The 16988-nt window shown below is 41.8% G+C and overlaps 1 protein-coding gene across 6 annotated transcripts in view; it reads right to left on the bottom strand.

Annotated features, from left to right (window-relative positions):
- Positions 1–16988, bottom strand: part of EXOC2 (exocyst complex component 2) — a 155953-nt gene that overhangs the window by 60011 nt on the left and 78954 nt on the right. For all 6 annotated transcript variants that reach the window (XR_009565703.1, XR_009565705.1, XR_009565704.1 and 3 more), the window contains 2 exons: positions 9728–9853; positions 5385–5509 (listed from right to left, as the gene is read on the bottom strand). Coding sequence is in view for 2 of the 6 variants with exons in the window: in XM_060307404.1 (XP_060163387.1) it covers positions 5385–5509; positions 9728–9853 (251 nt within the window). In the remaining 4 variants the exon portion in view is untranslated. The remainder of the gene's footprint in view (positions 1–5384; positions 5510–9727; positions 9854–16988) is intronic.

Raw genomic sequence — 16988 nt, 5'->3', positions numbered from 1 at the left:
AGAAGCTATTCATCTTCCTAAAACCTTTAAGTACAATTCTCATAAATAAACCTAAGTATTAAACTGAAACTTTCTGTAGGTGAATTTCACATGCTGTTTTCATCCACAGTTTTCTACAGTTAAGCCTACGGGCATTCAGTCCACAATGCCGCTCCAGCACCACTTCCCGGGCAGTGGGTGCAGAAACGAGAGGAGCAGAAGCTCTGGACAAGTGTCCGGACGCCTTTGGACACCCCGCTCCACTCCTCCCGACAGTTCTCGTGAACATGAGCATTAGCGCTGGCATTTTACTTTAAAAAATTCCACATCACTGCTCTTCTTCCAGGGGCCTCACAGTCTAATTTAGGAGGGAATGTATTCTAGAATTGGTTGTTATCTGTTTACTGATAGCCATGTTTTCCTCTGATTTCTTTCTCCTTAATGCGTAGAAGACCACTTTACCCTGATTAAATGAGAAATCTGTTCCACTGGATTTCAGTTAACTTTTTATTACCAAATTTTCTAACAACTAAATATTATTATACAGAATGTCCTAGCAGAGCAAACTTAGGGAACTTTCCAAAGGAAGAAGTAATCACAAAATGGTACAATGTAAAAGAAAATTCAGATACTTCACCAACATAATGTAAAAGTTACCCTTTAAAGGTAAAATACTGGTGTATTTGGTTAGAGAACTTTTTACTTAGGAACAACTGCATTATAAATAATTATGACATTGATGCCAAGGTAATTTTAAAATACTTCAAGGTATGCTATTTCTATTTAAGGTATAAGCTAGAGAAACAGTGTGGAGAGTTGGTCTACAGGATCAACACCATTGACGGGAAGGAGTAAGACAAGGATAAGGATTGCTGACGTCTTCAACAAAGTATCAGACACCCTGACAGAAGAGGCCAGCACACACAGACACACACACCTCTTCCGGAGCTAATTTACACTTATCGTGCAGCTTTTATCATTTTTTTCTTTGTAGAGATGCGCTTTTAAAAGAATTTAAGTTTAGTTTTTAAAAAAACTAAACCCCAAATTCACAATAATAATTCAATCAGCAAATTTCTAAGTTCATTGGCCAACAACCATCAAAATTCTTTGTATATCAGGATTTACAGAAATTGATTCTTTTTAGGACAAATGAGAAGTAACTGAAGCGTTTTAGAGCTGCAGTGAGGCATGACCAGAGGGGCTCATGTCGGAGTTTGACCAGCTACAAAGACAAGAGACACAGGGCAAGGTGTGGGGAAAGGGGTGGAGTCCCCTGCCCTCTGCAGGTGGGACACTCTCCCCAACCTCCACGTGCCCTTTGGGGGTTTTATGAAGGCTTCATTAAGTAGACACGATTGATTAGATCACTGGCCACTGGTCACTGAACTCAGCCTCCAGCCCTTCTCCCAGAGGTCTGGGGGTGGGACTGAAAGCTCCTACCCTCTAAACACAGGGTTGGTCCTCCAGACAACTAGCCCCCATCCTCAGGTGGGAGACACTCATTATCACAACAAAAGGCATCTTTTACCACTCCTCACTTAGGAAGTCACAATATCAAGGGTGAGCAAGATCAAATATATATTTCTTATTATAAATCTCAAGATCACCGTTCCAAATTTACACCTCCAGCCCAAATCTTTCCTCTGGGGTCCAAATTTGAATTTCAGGTTGCCTACTTGGTGTCCGCAGAAGGCCTGGGCAGAACAAGGTGAAACGGTGGTGCTTCTGGGTCTGGAGTTTGCTGGCCTCCAGCTGGGAACTGCAGGGTCTCCAGCGTGCTGATTGCGGACTTTGGGGCTTGCTACCCTCCACAGTCACACGAGCCAACTCCTTAGAGTAAAGCTCATTCTCTTTATATACACGGTTGGAAACAGAGCCAACACCCTATTGGTTGTTCTTCTGAGCCCTGGCTCACTGTGCTGTGGAGGACGGATGGGAAGGGCCTCTGGAAGAAGGTGCCATCTGTCCCCGGGAAGGGTCAAGCCCACACAAACCTGCAAGTGTCCCGTCAGATGGGGTCTTTTCTGGTTTTATCTGCCGTAGCACCTAACACTGAATTTTTTATACAATGGGCTTGTTCAAGGGGAAGATTATTTCACAGTCCTTTCTTTGTTCTGTGAAATATTTTTGAATCAAAAGAGTGAAAATCAATTGTTTGAAAAACATCATACCAAAATTTAGGTTAAACTTTGCCAGAACAATTCTGCCCACCAAACAGGTGCTAATGCACGCGTGATGACACCTACTGGACAGAATAACTATTTAAACATCGAGGGCCTGTCTCCAAACACAAAAGAAGTGGAGAGGGTAGGGGAACTACCTGTAAGGCATACCTCTTGCAATTGTTAAAAAAATCGTTACTTATTGTTTTAATCTGATGAAGAGTTGAACATCTCCAACATGCTGAATTGTGTACACTTTGCCCTACTTTTAAAAGAAAATTTAATTTTGGAACAGAAAGGACACTGTAATTTACATACTATGAGTTATGCAATTTTTTAAAATGCTGATTCCTAAAGTTTAAAAATTATTTGGATACTTTAAAAGTTTTCACCTCAAAATACACTACATTTAAAATATATCTAAAGGTAAAATCTTAACCTACTATTAACCATTTTGCTAGCTAAAAACCTTAACTCTTTCCTGCACACACAGACCAAAACTACTTTGTGGTAAGACCAACGGCTAGATCGCACTGTTTTGATTCACATATGTTACCTCACATGGCCTTGACTGGTCTGAAGAACTATTTGTTAAACTGTTGGAAACTCCATCTAAATCTTTTAACAGATGAACTCGAAATAAAACAAAACAGTTCTACAACAAGAAAAAATAAGAAATTCCAAGTAAATTGTGTTTAAATATTAAGAGAGCTTTCTTGTATGAGATTGAAACCCTGGAACTCTTCCCAATATTAATTTAATTAAGTCTCTGGATCTCACTCATGACATGATTGGCACCCTTTCCTAACTCCTCCATTCCTTCCACTGTCCTCTGGTGTCTTTCTGGCTTTTCAATAGAGAGTCACTTAGTTTAAAAACATGCCCAAATCTGTACAGTGAATTACACTTAATAATTATTACCATAAACTTTTAAGAAAAGTTTATGAGTATAAACTGTTGGAAATTCCACAGGCACACCCAACTCAGCACAACTGATCACAATGATTTTCCAGTGCTGTGACTCCTGAGCTCATTTATTCCTCATCTGCAACCGAACACTTCATCTAGACGTTTAGACAACTAGGTATAACCTGTGAGAAGGAGAATACCGTCCCTTTTCACTAAATCATCTCAGATCAAAAAACCCTAGAAAGATGCAAGATGAGGCAACTACTGTCCATGCGTGGGGGCCACCTCCAGACACCGCTCCAGTTGGAAGGAAAACACTCGGCTGGAAACAGAACTAGGTTTCCAGACGTTTCCTGGGTTCTGCTCCTTCACACGTGAGAACCCGCCTTGGCAACGTTCAGCACGTCTCTGTTCTACATCAGCCCCACACTTCTCACCACTACTAAGCTTTGTTCGTGAAACACCTACTGTGTGCCAGGCCAATGACACTTCAAATACTGGAATAAATATTTACTCCAAATAATAAGAGCAAATTCTTTTGTATCTCCCCGACACGGTGATAAGCACTTCACTTAATATTAACTCATCTAATTCCCAAACCATCCCCCTGGAAGTAGGCTGAGAAGTAACGGTATCTGCCCAAGGTCACAGCTAGTAAGCGACACACACTGGGTGTTCTACTCTAACCCTGGCGCTCTGCAAGAGACGCCGTGAACACAGCTGTCCAGGCACTGGCATGGAAGCACCTCCCCTTTCCAGTCTCACAAGAGCTCTGCTTTAGAGGGAGCAGGTAAGAGGAGGAGGGTACAACACGGCAGGAGCGGGTGGCTGTCCCCCACTGCAGCAGAAGGCAAGAAACCCAAACCTTCCCCACCACAGAGGCCGCCACTCTCATCCAGCTGCCATGAACAAAAATGCGGGCTGATCGGGCACGTCTGAAAGCACAACGCTGAGAAAACTCTTTTCAGGACACCTAAAGGCACTCTCTTCTTCAGGCAGCAATGAAGGCCAGCCAAACTCTACACATATTTTATGGAAGACTGACTTTCTCTGCACAGTGAACTTTTTAACAGAGCTTCTGTAAAATAACCAGGTAATACAAAATGGACATGAAAGAGTTGTGAGGTATGTTATTTATTGCTATAATATTTGAATGTGTCAGTAACTGATACACTGCTGAAATTAATGTAAGAAAAAAAGAGGGATAACTCATGCTTAAGAGGTAGGTTTTTCCGCATGAAGGAGTCTGTTGTTTTGCATGCACTACTGTTTTTCTGTTTTTCATGTACTAAGTAAATTTTATGGCTTAGATAACTAACCTTTCATTTAAACAAACATCTAGGGATCTACCACGTTAAAAGGAAAAGAGATAGTGGCAAACTTCTTTAATAGCAGCATGAGCATGTATCCATGGTCAAAGGAGACTGGATGGATCCTGGAGAACCAAGACACCCACCACCTTCTGTCAAACTGCAGAGGTGTCCTTGGTGTAAAAGAGCAAAAGCGGTTTTGTGCTGGCAAGTGCACTAGCCCCAGGAAGACCCCGCCTCTCCCAGCTTCCCCAGGGCTGTGAAGAGTCTCCTCGGAGATACGAAACCAGAGCTGTCTTCTCCTGAGCCACCACAGCTCCAGGCAAAGGGCCTCAGAGTCTATATTCTGGGACCTGGAGGCCTGTCATGGGCACTTGACGTGAGACAACTGAGTGACGAGTCCGAATCTGTGTGCTACGCACAAAAGTCAAGAGTCGTTACTTTACGCTCGTAATTTCTGTGCTCCAATCATACGTGATTAGGACACTAAGTACACGTGCAACTTGTGAGAGTGTAAAGCCTTAAACAACTTCTCCAGGCTGATCACACAGGGGCCAGAAAACAGGATCTTTAAGTTCTTTCCAACTAGGAAGTTCCCTCTCACTTGAGACCCACGTGCAAGATGCAAACATTTGATCCCTGTTGTATCACCTGTTCATCATCAATTGCACGACAGTTTCATCCACCACATGGCCTGACTGGCATTATACTCAATTCAGATTCTTTTATTCTTTAAGCCACTGTTTCCCTGAGCACTCACCCCTGCCTTCTGAGAGAGACGCTCACTGTTCTCCTTTACAATCAAGGACAGTGACTCCCGGAAGAGCTGAGTAACTTGTTCAAGGCCATACAGCTATTAAGTGTTAGGGCTTTACAGCATTTTCTACTAATCTTAAAACATCTGACAATACTTAGAGGCTTTGGACTTCTGAGGCTTTAAAAAAGTCACTTCAAAATCTAAAATTTTTAAGACTAGAAATCCACGACTTAGCTACAACTATAGTCAACTCTGTACACGTACCTCACTGAAAAGGCTTCCGTTAACATATGAAATCCAGAGTTTCCAGAAGTTGGGCAGCTGACTTAAAACAAGCTTGGTCAATTTTTCAACAAATGCCACCCGGTGGGGAGTTTGGTATCTCCATGCTAAAGAGGAAAAGAATAAAATACTATTAATGTCCTTTGGGTAGCACATCATCTAGCGCAGTTACTGTAGAGCGTGGGAAGCCAGCTCTGACAGGTTTCTTGCGGGAGCGTGAGCCCGAGGGAATAGAGGTGAAGCATTAGGTCTGCGAGCACCAACTGGTTCCCAAGCCCGCCCTTTATCACCTACGGACCAGCTCAACGTGGACTGACACGAGCTGCTTTCCAACGGCGGCAGTAGCAGACCTGGCGTGGCCACAGCTCCAGCAGCACAGGCCAAGGACAAGGCAGGAGACAGGACAAGATCTAAAACCTCAAGCTTTAGAAGACCCACCTCATAAGGGTGCAAGCAGACTCTTACACAGGATAGTCCCCAAAATTAATTTCCAAAGACTAATTTTTTGAAAATTAGTTTCAAAAGATCCATGCTCCTGCAGCCGAACTGATCTCCGGTTTGCATCCCCTGCTGGGAGAGCTCATCGGGCTCCCGAGCTCACAGATCCTCGGCCAGGTCTGCAGGGAACACGTGAAAGTGACCCAAGCTGACGAGTCCCCCTTGGTCTGAAGTTGCGACACCCGGGTGGCTCTGTGTGCGCACACGTCCTGCACACACACCGTCTGCTCCCAAGAGCAGTCGGCACAGAGGATGCCTCCACCCCAAGGGAAAGAGGGAACACTGCCTTCTCACCACTTAAAAAGAAATCTTTTTAAAAACCACAAAATAAACAAATAGGAAGTAAACTCAGCTTCTCTCTTGTTGAATCCACTAATTAGTAAGTATTCTGGGCTTCCCTGGTGGCGCAGTGGTTAAGAATCTGCCTGCCAGTGCAGGGGACACAGGTTTGAGCCCTGGTCTGGGAAGATCCCACATGCCGCGGAGCAACTAAGCCCATGCACCACAGCTACTGACCCTGTGCTCTAGAGCCTGTAAGCCACAACTGCTGAGCCCGCGAGCCACAGCTACTGAAGCCCATGAGCCTAGAGCCCGTGCTCCGCAACAAGAGAAGCCACTGCAATGAGAAGCCCGTGCACCGCAACGAAGAGTAGCCCCCGCTCGCCACAACTAGAGAAAGCCGGCGTGCAGCAACGAAGACCCAAGGCGGACAAAAACAAATAAATAAATGTATATAAAAAAAGAAAAAAAATTAACAAGTATTCTATGTGAAACGATTTTATGATGGGAAAAGTATCTGGACAAGTATAAATAAAAACAAACCAATTCCAAAAGGCTTCCAAAAAGATTCTGGATTCCATTGGCTGAATCTTTCTATAGCAGATAAACTGATAAAATGATTTTGTCTGAATTCCCCTTGGGATGGAGCGTCCCCGCCAGAGGTGCACACTGGCTGCAGGGCCGTGTTACCGAGGGGCTGGCACTCAGGCACCAGGGCTCTCGGAAAACACACGGGCTCCTGCAGCCTCCTGCCCGGTGACAGGGAACAATTCTGAGGGTCATGTGTTTTTGATCTTTTTATCACCAGCAGATTCTTTACACCCACGTGTGTATGTGTGTACTGAGAGCCCTTTCCCCTTGTTCCTTCTAAGCCTACTACATCCAAATTCTGATCATTATAACTAAAAAATGATTTTGGATTTTCTTTTCTTATTGATAAATTCCCACATGCTCTATCACCGAAAGAATAACTTTAAGAGTTATCTCCTAAGACTGATGAAAAGAACTAAGGGAATATGGCAGGAGTATCTAATTTGTCTCAATAGAAGTCATAACGTAGGCTTTTTTTGATCACAAGATCAAGAATGAGCTTCCTCAACTTTATTCACAGCTATTGTTTACTGCAAGCAATCCCTCATAATGTTCCAATTTCAATAACTCTGGAGAAATTAAAGCTGACTTACTTTGCTTTCACTTCTAGCCATGCTGGAGTAACAAGGGCTGGATTTAACCTCTGGTGGTGAACAACTAGAAAACTGTGGGGCGGGGGTGGGGGTGGGGGAATATCTAAACAAGCATTTCATAGGCAGCACAAGACTGTGATCCCTAAGGGAAGGGGAAGTGAACAGGTGGGGAGCCCACAGCTGCTCTGGATTTCTGCCTGCCATTTCTAGACAAGAGAGGTCAAGGGAGGAGGAACTGAAGCAAAGCTCAGTGGGCTTTCGGAGTTGGAAAGATGGAGTTCAGGGCAGCGGGGGTGAGTGGATGATACATGGAAGAGTTCTGGAAAGGAGGGAGGAACTACGTGGGAAAAAAGCTCCCAGAATCCACGTAAGAGTCTTCCTAAGTCATGCTCATGTCCAGTGAACTTCACAGCCAGGCAAAGAGCAGCCAGGGAGTAGTAAGGCCAAGGGTTCCCAGGAATCATACGGGAGGGGAGCAGTCCTCCTGAGTGACCCCAGGCCATTCAGGAGTGGCCTCAAGTCTCCCTGGAAGGTAGGCTACTGCTCCAGCAACTAACCACAGGCCTTGGATGAATCAAACTTATTTGCAAGTAACCGGTAAAACAAAGTCTCACACTCTTTAAAGGAAGAGAACAAAACCCCGACACTCAACACTGAACATTCCCAGTGTCTGAGAAACAATGAAACATGATTAACCAGGCTAAAAGGGGAAGGAGAATCAGAACCAGAAACCAGGGAGAAAACTAGTCAAGAGTAACAGAGCCACAAATGACAGAGAGAGAATTAACCTGTAAGGACAATGTTCAAGTAAAGGAAAACGTGAAATAATGAGGAAAGAAAGGGAAGATATTTAAAAGAACCAAATGGAACTTCTAGAGATGAAAAAGTACATGAAACTTTTACATGAAACTTCAGCTTAGATGCTGAAGATAAAAGATCAGAGAAGGCATAACAATTAACTCTACAGTGGAGCACAGAGTGGAGAAACTGGGGTGGGGAACAGATCCTCAGTGATCTACGGGATAATCCATTGGCTTAACATACATGCAGCTGGGATTCCAGAAAAGGAAGCAGAGCAGAAAGGTATCTGACAAAATGATAGCCAAAAATTTTGCAAATTTGATGGAAATTTCCAGAATTAGATAAAATTGATGCAAGAAGCTTGACAAACCCCAGGCAGGATAAATTTGAACTGTTCAAGATGATGTAATTCATTACAGTCAGCCTCAAGTATAATTTCTAACTGTTTTAAGCCTGTCAGCATGTCCACGGGTGGTAGTGAATCACGTAAGGGCAAGGAAGGGGTGTGGAAAGGGTTTTCACAGATCATGTGTCATCCTACTCATTAAAGAAAGGAAGTATTTTTTTTGAAACTCAGGTGGGCTGCACTTCAGGGTCAGGCCCTGGCTATATCTGCTTAGAGGGCTACACGGTACCACAATGTACAGAATCAAACAGTTCTGCTCTTTCCAGTGTTTATTCTAGAGTTTGGTGGGCTGGGTGGAGAATGGAACAGGACAAGAAGAAGCCACACTGACAGTTATGGAATCCCTTCATTTAGTGCAAATGTATCATTTGATTTTAGTGCTTATGATGGACATTCATTCATATTATTAATAGAACTTTAGAAAAAAAATCTCTACTCCAGTACTCAGAAGAATAATATGAAATACTTTGAAATAATCTTTAGAGGTATTTGAACTTAATAAGAAGTAAGGTATTTCTATTACCTTATTTGCATTTCTTATACCTATTATTGAGGTTGTAAGTAACCAGTGACTAACAGCATCTAATTGGTACACAAAGGCATTATAACCAACATGTTTTGTATCTCATATAGGTAAACAATCAAAAGATAAATGTCAACCTCAGGAAGAAATGTAACACAGTTACAACTTGAGATGCCTTAGCGTAGAAAAAATGATTAGCAACTAATTTATGGGTAATAAACAAACAACTCTTTTCAAACCAAATTTTAAAATTCATTAAAAAGGTGTCTACTATTTTTCTGTACTGACTACAGAGATTCACTTTTGTTGCAACCTTCATCCTAAAGACGTTCTCAGATAATTTTTTCTGTGGCATATTTTTAAAAATTCAACCACAGAAATGTGTTGAATAACACTGACCTGTGCCCAATGAAATGACTTACTAAAAAATCAAATGGCATTTCTTTAATGTACAATGTAAAATTCATTTTAATTATCTAAATTTAATTACTGTGTAGTTGCTTAAGTAGAAGGGATGATGGCTGGTAATACTCAGCAGCAGTAACACAGGTAATTATGGAATTTTCCAAGAGAAAAATGCTGGCTATTACACGAGTACAAATTTAAAAGATACAGGTGGGAGGGAGACACTCACCGTCATCTCGACCAGGCTGAAAGCTGCTACCCCTCTTCAGAGACGCCGTCTGGCCTAGATGACCCGGCGCGGAGGCACGCACATCGCCGTCCAGGTCCAGCGTGGCGCTGTGAAGGCCCAGTGGCCCTGGAAGAGAGAGGCAGCGTTTCCATGGACTCACAGAGCTTACTAAGTGATTTAATGGACCTCTTCTCTGAGAGATTTCTTGCTCAACCGTTCCATTCTTTTTTTTAAAGAAGACATCTACTAAAGTAAAACCAGAAATATTTTCTCTAAATAGCTTTTAAAAGTCACTCCCACCATACAGATTTGGAGGATTAAATCTATTACTCTGGCTTAATACAGACATGTAACTTACATATCATTTCAGAATGAATGTTCAGCAAAACGGAGGGGAGGGGGTTCCATAAACATAAAAATCAGGATTGAAAATTCTTTTTTGAAAAGCAACTTGGCACTTGGAAAGGAAGGTACAGGGTTTAGTGGAGCAGACTTAACAGCATAAATCTTTGACTTCCCCCTTAAAATTTAAATCTCCAAATACCACAACTTCTTTCTTTGCAATGTGGGATGTGATTTCTTATTTCTATTCCCACTGCCAGCCACCTAGTTGGGACCCTTTTCACCCCACACTGTTAATATTCTAGAAGCCTAACACTTCACTAGAGAATGTCAAGACATTCTCTTTATTGTCCTGGATTAATACCACCAAAATACTGCTATCTTGATTCTCTTCTCAGAAGTCTTCCAGAAAACCCTCAGAATTCCAACCCAAATTATCTAAGAACCAGGAAACACTTTTTCTAAGATGGTTCTCCAGAGTCACCAGGAATGGAATCCCGTGTTGCTAATCCTGTTAGTGAGAGGCTGGCATTATGGGTAGAATTCACCTTGTCAGCCTGCAGAGGTGCTATAACCAGCACTCTGAGCTCTGCGGCTGAGCAGTCAAAGACCTCCAAAACAAGCTGAATTCAATAAACATTTACAGGGTGCTTACGGTGCAGAGGACACTATGAAAATGCATCTTTCATTTTCCTGCCTCACTTCCTACCCTTTTCATCATCCTCCCCATCCTGTTAATAAACACAAGTCGCCTCCTGCTGTTCCAGCTCAAAGTGCTGTCTACTTTCCCTGCCCTCCGAATGAACACTGTCTCATTGACTCAACATTCTGCCTTCTGCTGTTCATTAACAGTTCCAGTCAGAACTTCTCGGGGATAAGGATCAATATTAAGTCTCTGTCCACAGCTGGATCTTCTGCATATAATTCCTTCAATATACACTGAGTGACTGATACTAAATTATTCAATAAGAATGCTCTTCCTTTGTTTTATAACTTAACAGAATATGAAAAGCTTATAGATTTGTTTCCAAGGGCAAAAGATGAAACCCATTTATAAAATAATGATTTTATGCCAGTGATAGTGTCAGTTATTCAGTAGCATCAAACAAGTCTTTACTGAGCCCTCCCACGTGCCAGGAATTGCAGGCCCCTGGGATATGGCAGTGGGTTAACAGGTAAAGGCCTGTCCTCAAGGTGTTTACATCCTGGCAGTGGAGGCAGAAAATCAAGACATAAGTGAATACAATATAAGCAAAGAGTCTGCTTTCATGGCTCCTCCCATCATGAGCCACTCAGCATGATACAGTATGAGCTATCTCCCTGCCTCCTCACAGATTCTACCAGGCAGGTTTTACAGAAACAGAAACCAAGTCATTTGAACAGATAGTTTCAGTGGAACGGCATTTTATTAAATACCCACGATGTTTCACCTACTATGCTAAATGCTTTATTTACATGGACTTCTACTTCGGAACACATTAAATCTAGGATAAGACTTGTAGAATTCAATATTTTAAAATAGCAAGAAAAATGAGAGTTAAGAAAACACATAGATGAAGAAATAATATTTTTTATAATTGATTTTTTCCCCATCTCAAAGAGGGATTTGTGTGGAAGCTTTGAAGATTTATGACATTTTCCTCTGAAGTTTACAGAGTCACCACTGCTATTAATTGTAGAATTCAAGAAATTAATATCAAAATATCAATTTTCTGACATATTTTAAAAGGAAATGTAGGGACTTCCCTGGTAGCACAGTGGTTGGGAATCTGCCTGCCAATGCAGGGGACACGAGTTCCAGCCCTGGTCTGGGAGGATCCCACATGCCACGGAGCAACTAAGCCTGTGGCCACAGCTACTGAGCCCGCATGCCACAACTACTGAAGCCCATGCACCTAGACCCAGTGCTCCACAAGAGAAGCCCGCGCACCGCAATGAAGAGGAGCCCCCACTCGCCACAACCAGAGAAAGCCCGCGCGCAGCGACAAAGACCCAACGCAGCCAAACACAAATAAATAAATTTATATAAAAAAGGAAATGTAAAAAAGCCCAAACTTGGCACCACATTAAATGTTTGTATAAAATGTGTAATTTATGTAAACATGTATATTGAAAGGTGCAAGAAGAGAATGCTTTAATTCAAAACGTTATAAGTTACTACCCTTGAAGGTTTCAGGACTACAAATTTTTGATTAGAAGGAAAACCTCCTAGTTTCCTAAATACACACTGTATACCATTCCTACAAAAATATACAATGATCATTAAGTAGATCCTCAGAAAAAGTTTTTCCCCGTAACAGGACTACAAATTTTTGATTAGAAGGAAAACCTCCTAGTTTCCTAAATACACACTGTATACCATTCCTACAAAAATATACAATGATCATTAAGTAGATCCTCAGAAAAAGTTTTTCCCCGTAACATTAATTTAAATGCATGATATTAAGTCCTGTATAGTTTAATTTAAATAAACTTGAATTTTGAAACTGTTAAAAGACTGATTTATTTTTCCCTTTAATGGCAGAAACTATTAAGAACATGAGTTCCTTCTATTAGAAACCGTATCATCATTTTCTACGATATCAGGAAAAGAAAGCTTACCAAGAACTAATTTCTTATTTGGAAGTGTCTGTCGAATAGCAGCAAGGACAGCACAGTAGCAGGGAGAGGACGGCCCCCAGACCCTGGGGACAGATGCGTCCGTGGGCGTGCTGGGCCAAGGGTCCGGCAGGTGGTGCCCTGCACAGCCCGGGGACCAGCCGTGCAGTGGGAGCCCGGGCCTGAGCCCAGAACTCGCTCTCCTCTAACAGACTGCTCCTTTCTCTGGTCAGAAAAAGTCTTGCAATGAGTAATCTTATGGGGAATTAGGAGGATTGTCCTTTGAGGAGAAAATTAATGAAAACATTTAAAATCTCAGTTGTCAGAAATTATTTACTATCAAGTGTCAAAAAAAAAAAAAAACTTGAGGATTCTGACACTCCTTTTAAACTTAAATTACATGACGATATTTATACCCCACAAAATTATTACAAATATGAAGTGCTTCTGATGATAAACAAACATTATTATAAAAGAAAGAAAAAGATGAAAAAAAGTTTCTGTAACATAAAATCAGCAAAAGGTTTTAAAATATAAGAAATCCGTTCATTTGCTCTTGACTGTTTTACCTCACAATACGATAGCAGTACCTCTTGATATGTTTAAGAGAAATGTTATATAAAATATACTGTTATAAATGAGAGTAACTAGGAAGTTTCATAATATCATGCTCTTATTTATGTGCAGACCATACACAAATGAAAATTATGTTACTTCGTATATTTTCCCTGAAAACACTAAATTATCTGCCCTGATATCCACCTAAGGATGGTGTTCAATACATATATACACAGGACTTGGGTTTTTCATTAGAAGCTCAGTTTGCACTAAGCTGTTCTGCAGGTGACAGAGCCTAAAGTTTTTGTAAAACTGTGTTTGACTTTGTCTTTTTCAAACCTAAAACTGCATTAATGAGTTATGGGAGGTCATTTGTTTTCTTGAGAGTAGATTTTCTCTAGAAATGAACTGTTCCTACGATTTTATCCCTGACGAAAGTTTTTCTCAAATAGGATCACAGCCCAGCTTTCCCTCATCTGTGCTCACGCTGACAACTGCTCCCTATCCCAGGGGCCCCCGCTCTGTGGCAGAAGGAGTCACAGGCGGCATATGCTTCTTCACCTGTAAAAATCAGGGCTTGAACTACACAAGCCTTAGTGTCTTTTTCAGCTCTAAAATTCTGATTCTATGATACAAAATCTGAATTTGAAACTTTGAACCACCGCTTATTCCGCTCCCTGGAATAGTTTGAGACAACTGAGGGTGATGAGTAGCAGTGCTGTTTAAATGTATAAACAGTCTCTGCCTCTGCACAGAGAGCACACGTGAGCGTTAAGTCCTAAAAGGAAATTTCATCAAGAAAATATTAAAGGCGACAAGAACAGTAACAGGGAAAACGTCACCAGGATTTCATACTTGTTATTGCGGACCTTACAGCTTGGCTATTTTAGAGGCACCAAGCAGAGTAACCAGTAAACACCCTCAAATGACAGTGTGCTGATAAGATCAAGATTACTTGGCCGCAATCTGTCCAAGTTATCTGAGGAATAACTATGGGGAAAGATTGCTCTCCTGACACAACTTCACACAGCAACACTTCCATCAGTACAGTATTTCCAGTCCTAAAATTCTATATGGTGTTTGTAGGGGAAAAAAAAAAAAAAAGGATACTAAAAAAATTCTAGAACTAAATAATCCTAGGGTATAGCTGTATCTTCTAAATTCCATGAACTAATATTTGGGTTTTTACCAATACATCAAAGAAAACATATATATCTTATCTACATATGCTTGGAAGAAGCATCTTGGAAGAAAAACTCTTTTAAACACTGAAAATTAAAAAAAAATGACTAAGCTTCTTAATTACTGACCCTTGATAGAAGAAACGTTCACGTGTTGCGGTCTGGGGAAGACATTCTGGCTTATACACGTGTCAACTTGAATTTTATACTAACTGGAACAGCCTGTTTGTGGCTGTTCAATCAAACACACATTGTACGTCTGCTTTAATTATTACAGAAGAGGGCACAGTGGCCAGAAGTAAAGAATGTCCACGCTAAAAGTAAAGATGAAATGCCTGTCTCCCTGGGCCACCAATGCTGGTCCTTCTTGAATGGTGAGATTCCCTTCCCAGGTGCCAAGGCCACACTGACTCGCTGTGTACATGCTGGTCTGTATCCCTGACATGTTTGATGTTCTTTGTTCTGACAAGATATAAAACTGTGCTGAAAACCATGCTTCTCTGGAACAGTTCCTCAGAGTTATCTGAGAGGCTGTCTTCTGGGCTACAGTCCTCAGTTTGGCTCAAATAAAACTCTTTTCTATCAAATAAAATTCTTTTCCCATTACAGATCATTTATTTTCGTTGACACACTTGAGTCAACATTCTGTTTCTCCGGTTTAAATAAAGCTTCTAAAACATGCTACCAGCATTCTCAAAGGGAACTATTTTTCTAATTGTGAGTATGCAGGAGAAATTTAACAGATTACAAATAAATATAAAATTAGAAAAATCACCTTTGGAATACTATATAAACAAAACAGAAATTTACTTTTAATAAGAGAAAAACAGAAAATCTGTCTTCAGAAGTTGCAGAAGTAACTTTCTTCAGAACACTAACAATCCTAGCTGCTTCACCAAGAGTAAAAGTGGCAGTACAGAAATCAAGTTTAAAGTGTATTACTTTTCTAAAAGAAAAACTATTTATCTTTCACAATTTGCTATGAACGAGTTGAAAGATTTGCTATTTTTTTCCAACTATGAGATTTTTACCAGATAAAAAGTCTTCAGCTTTATGCGAACTTCAGAGATATGGCAAGATTTTCTGCAAAGCTCAAAAACTTAAGAGTTTACCTTAAAACTCTGAGTACGACAAAAAACTGATAATGGCTTTAGGAAGATTTGTAAGAAATGCTTGTTATACCAAGGATTCCATATCACACATCAGCCAAATCCTTTCAACTCCAGCTATCTGGGTGCGCTCTCCCTTCTTTAAATGCAGTGGTCAGTATGTGTTTACCAGACTCCCTGAGACACAAAGGGCAGGAGAGGCTTTTCTGTGGAGGGGGAGGCCTGCAGATGTGGGCCAGGTGATACATCAGCCATGTGTACTCGGCCCCCGGCCTCCCGCCCAGCTTTCTCCCAGCCCACGTGGTACGGGGAGCCCTGGTCTATAGCCAACTCTCCAGGTGGCCCACTTCCTCAGCCCGAAACACCTCCAAACACACTTTCCTGCGCACAGCAGGCCCCTGTCCTGAGCAGCAGCCGGACCACCCCCTGCCGCTTGTTGACCGTGCTCGGGGCCAGGAGCCTCTGCAGACCCAGGCCTGCTGGACTCCTGTCAAGCACAGCACACACAAAGGTCGGTGACTGGGATGGGGTGGGTGCAGCAAGGCAGCTACCAGCCTCCAGGAATGAGACTGTGTCCACAGATAAGAATGTTCTTTTTGATCTGATGCTTCTATACATACATTTGAAGTTCCTACGGGGTACTTCTTCAATTTAAAGGGGATCGTTTAATCCAAATTAAACCAAGGAAGGCGTATTTAACAGGCCGCATAACCTCACTCCACTTCTTAGGGCTGCGGGCCAAATTCTGAACTGTATTCCAACATCATTCGGAAAAAAGCTGAAAGGAAGAGACGTATTTTAAAAGCAAGACTACAGGTGTGAACCTTGAAGAAGCACTTCTCAGCTAACATTGGCTATATAAGCAAGAACCATACATTGTAACAAGCTGGTTAGGTGAATAACCAAAACCAAATTATTTATGCTTTTATTTAAGTACGACCCTTTTCTGCAGTTATATACAGATTTAAGTAGAGAGCACCTACTTAGACTGTATAAGCAATAGAATTATTACAAAAATGACAACAGGAGACATAAAATATCTGTACCCCTGAATATTCTAAAATTACCAGGCAATGCTAGCAATTCAAGGTGTGCGGGGCATTTACTGTCAAAACCGTTTTCTCTGAAGGCTGGAGGTGTGTCTCCCCCCAGACAGACAGTGAGCCAAGCAGAAAAGACCCAGCGCTGGGACGTCACGCGGAGAGGTCCTCCTGACGGAAGCCCTGCTGCCCTGTCTGACCTGACACAGACAGACGCTGCCACCAGGTGACCAGAACCGAGCACAAAACGAGGCAAGTCTCACTCCTCCGACCATACCCAACAGCTGGGGAAGCACTGACAGGACCTGCGAATGAACGCTGTACTATTTGAACAGTAAATCAAATGCTCAAGTGCTAGTTTACTGACTTCTAAAAAACTGTTTAAGTTACTAGTATTAATTGCTAGTCCTCATTTTAATTTGGAAGCTAAATT

Source organism: Globicephala melas, chromosome 11 (genome assembly GCF_963455315.2).
Source record: "Globicephala melas chromosome 11, mGloMel1.2, whole genome shotgun sequence".
Classification (NCBI taxonomy): Eukaryota; Metazoa; Chordata; class Mammalia; order Artiodactyla; family Delphinidae; genus Globicephala; species Globicephala melas.
Note: the sequence above shows the minus strand (reverse complement) of the source record. Positions and strands in the feature narration are given on the sequence as shown.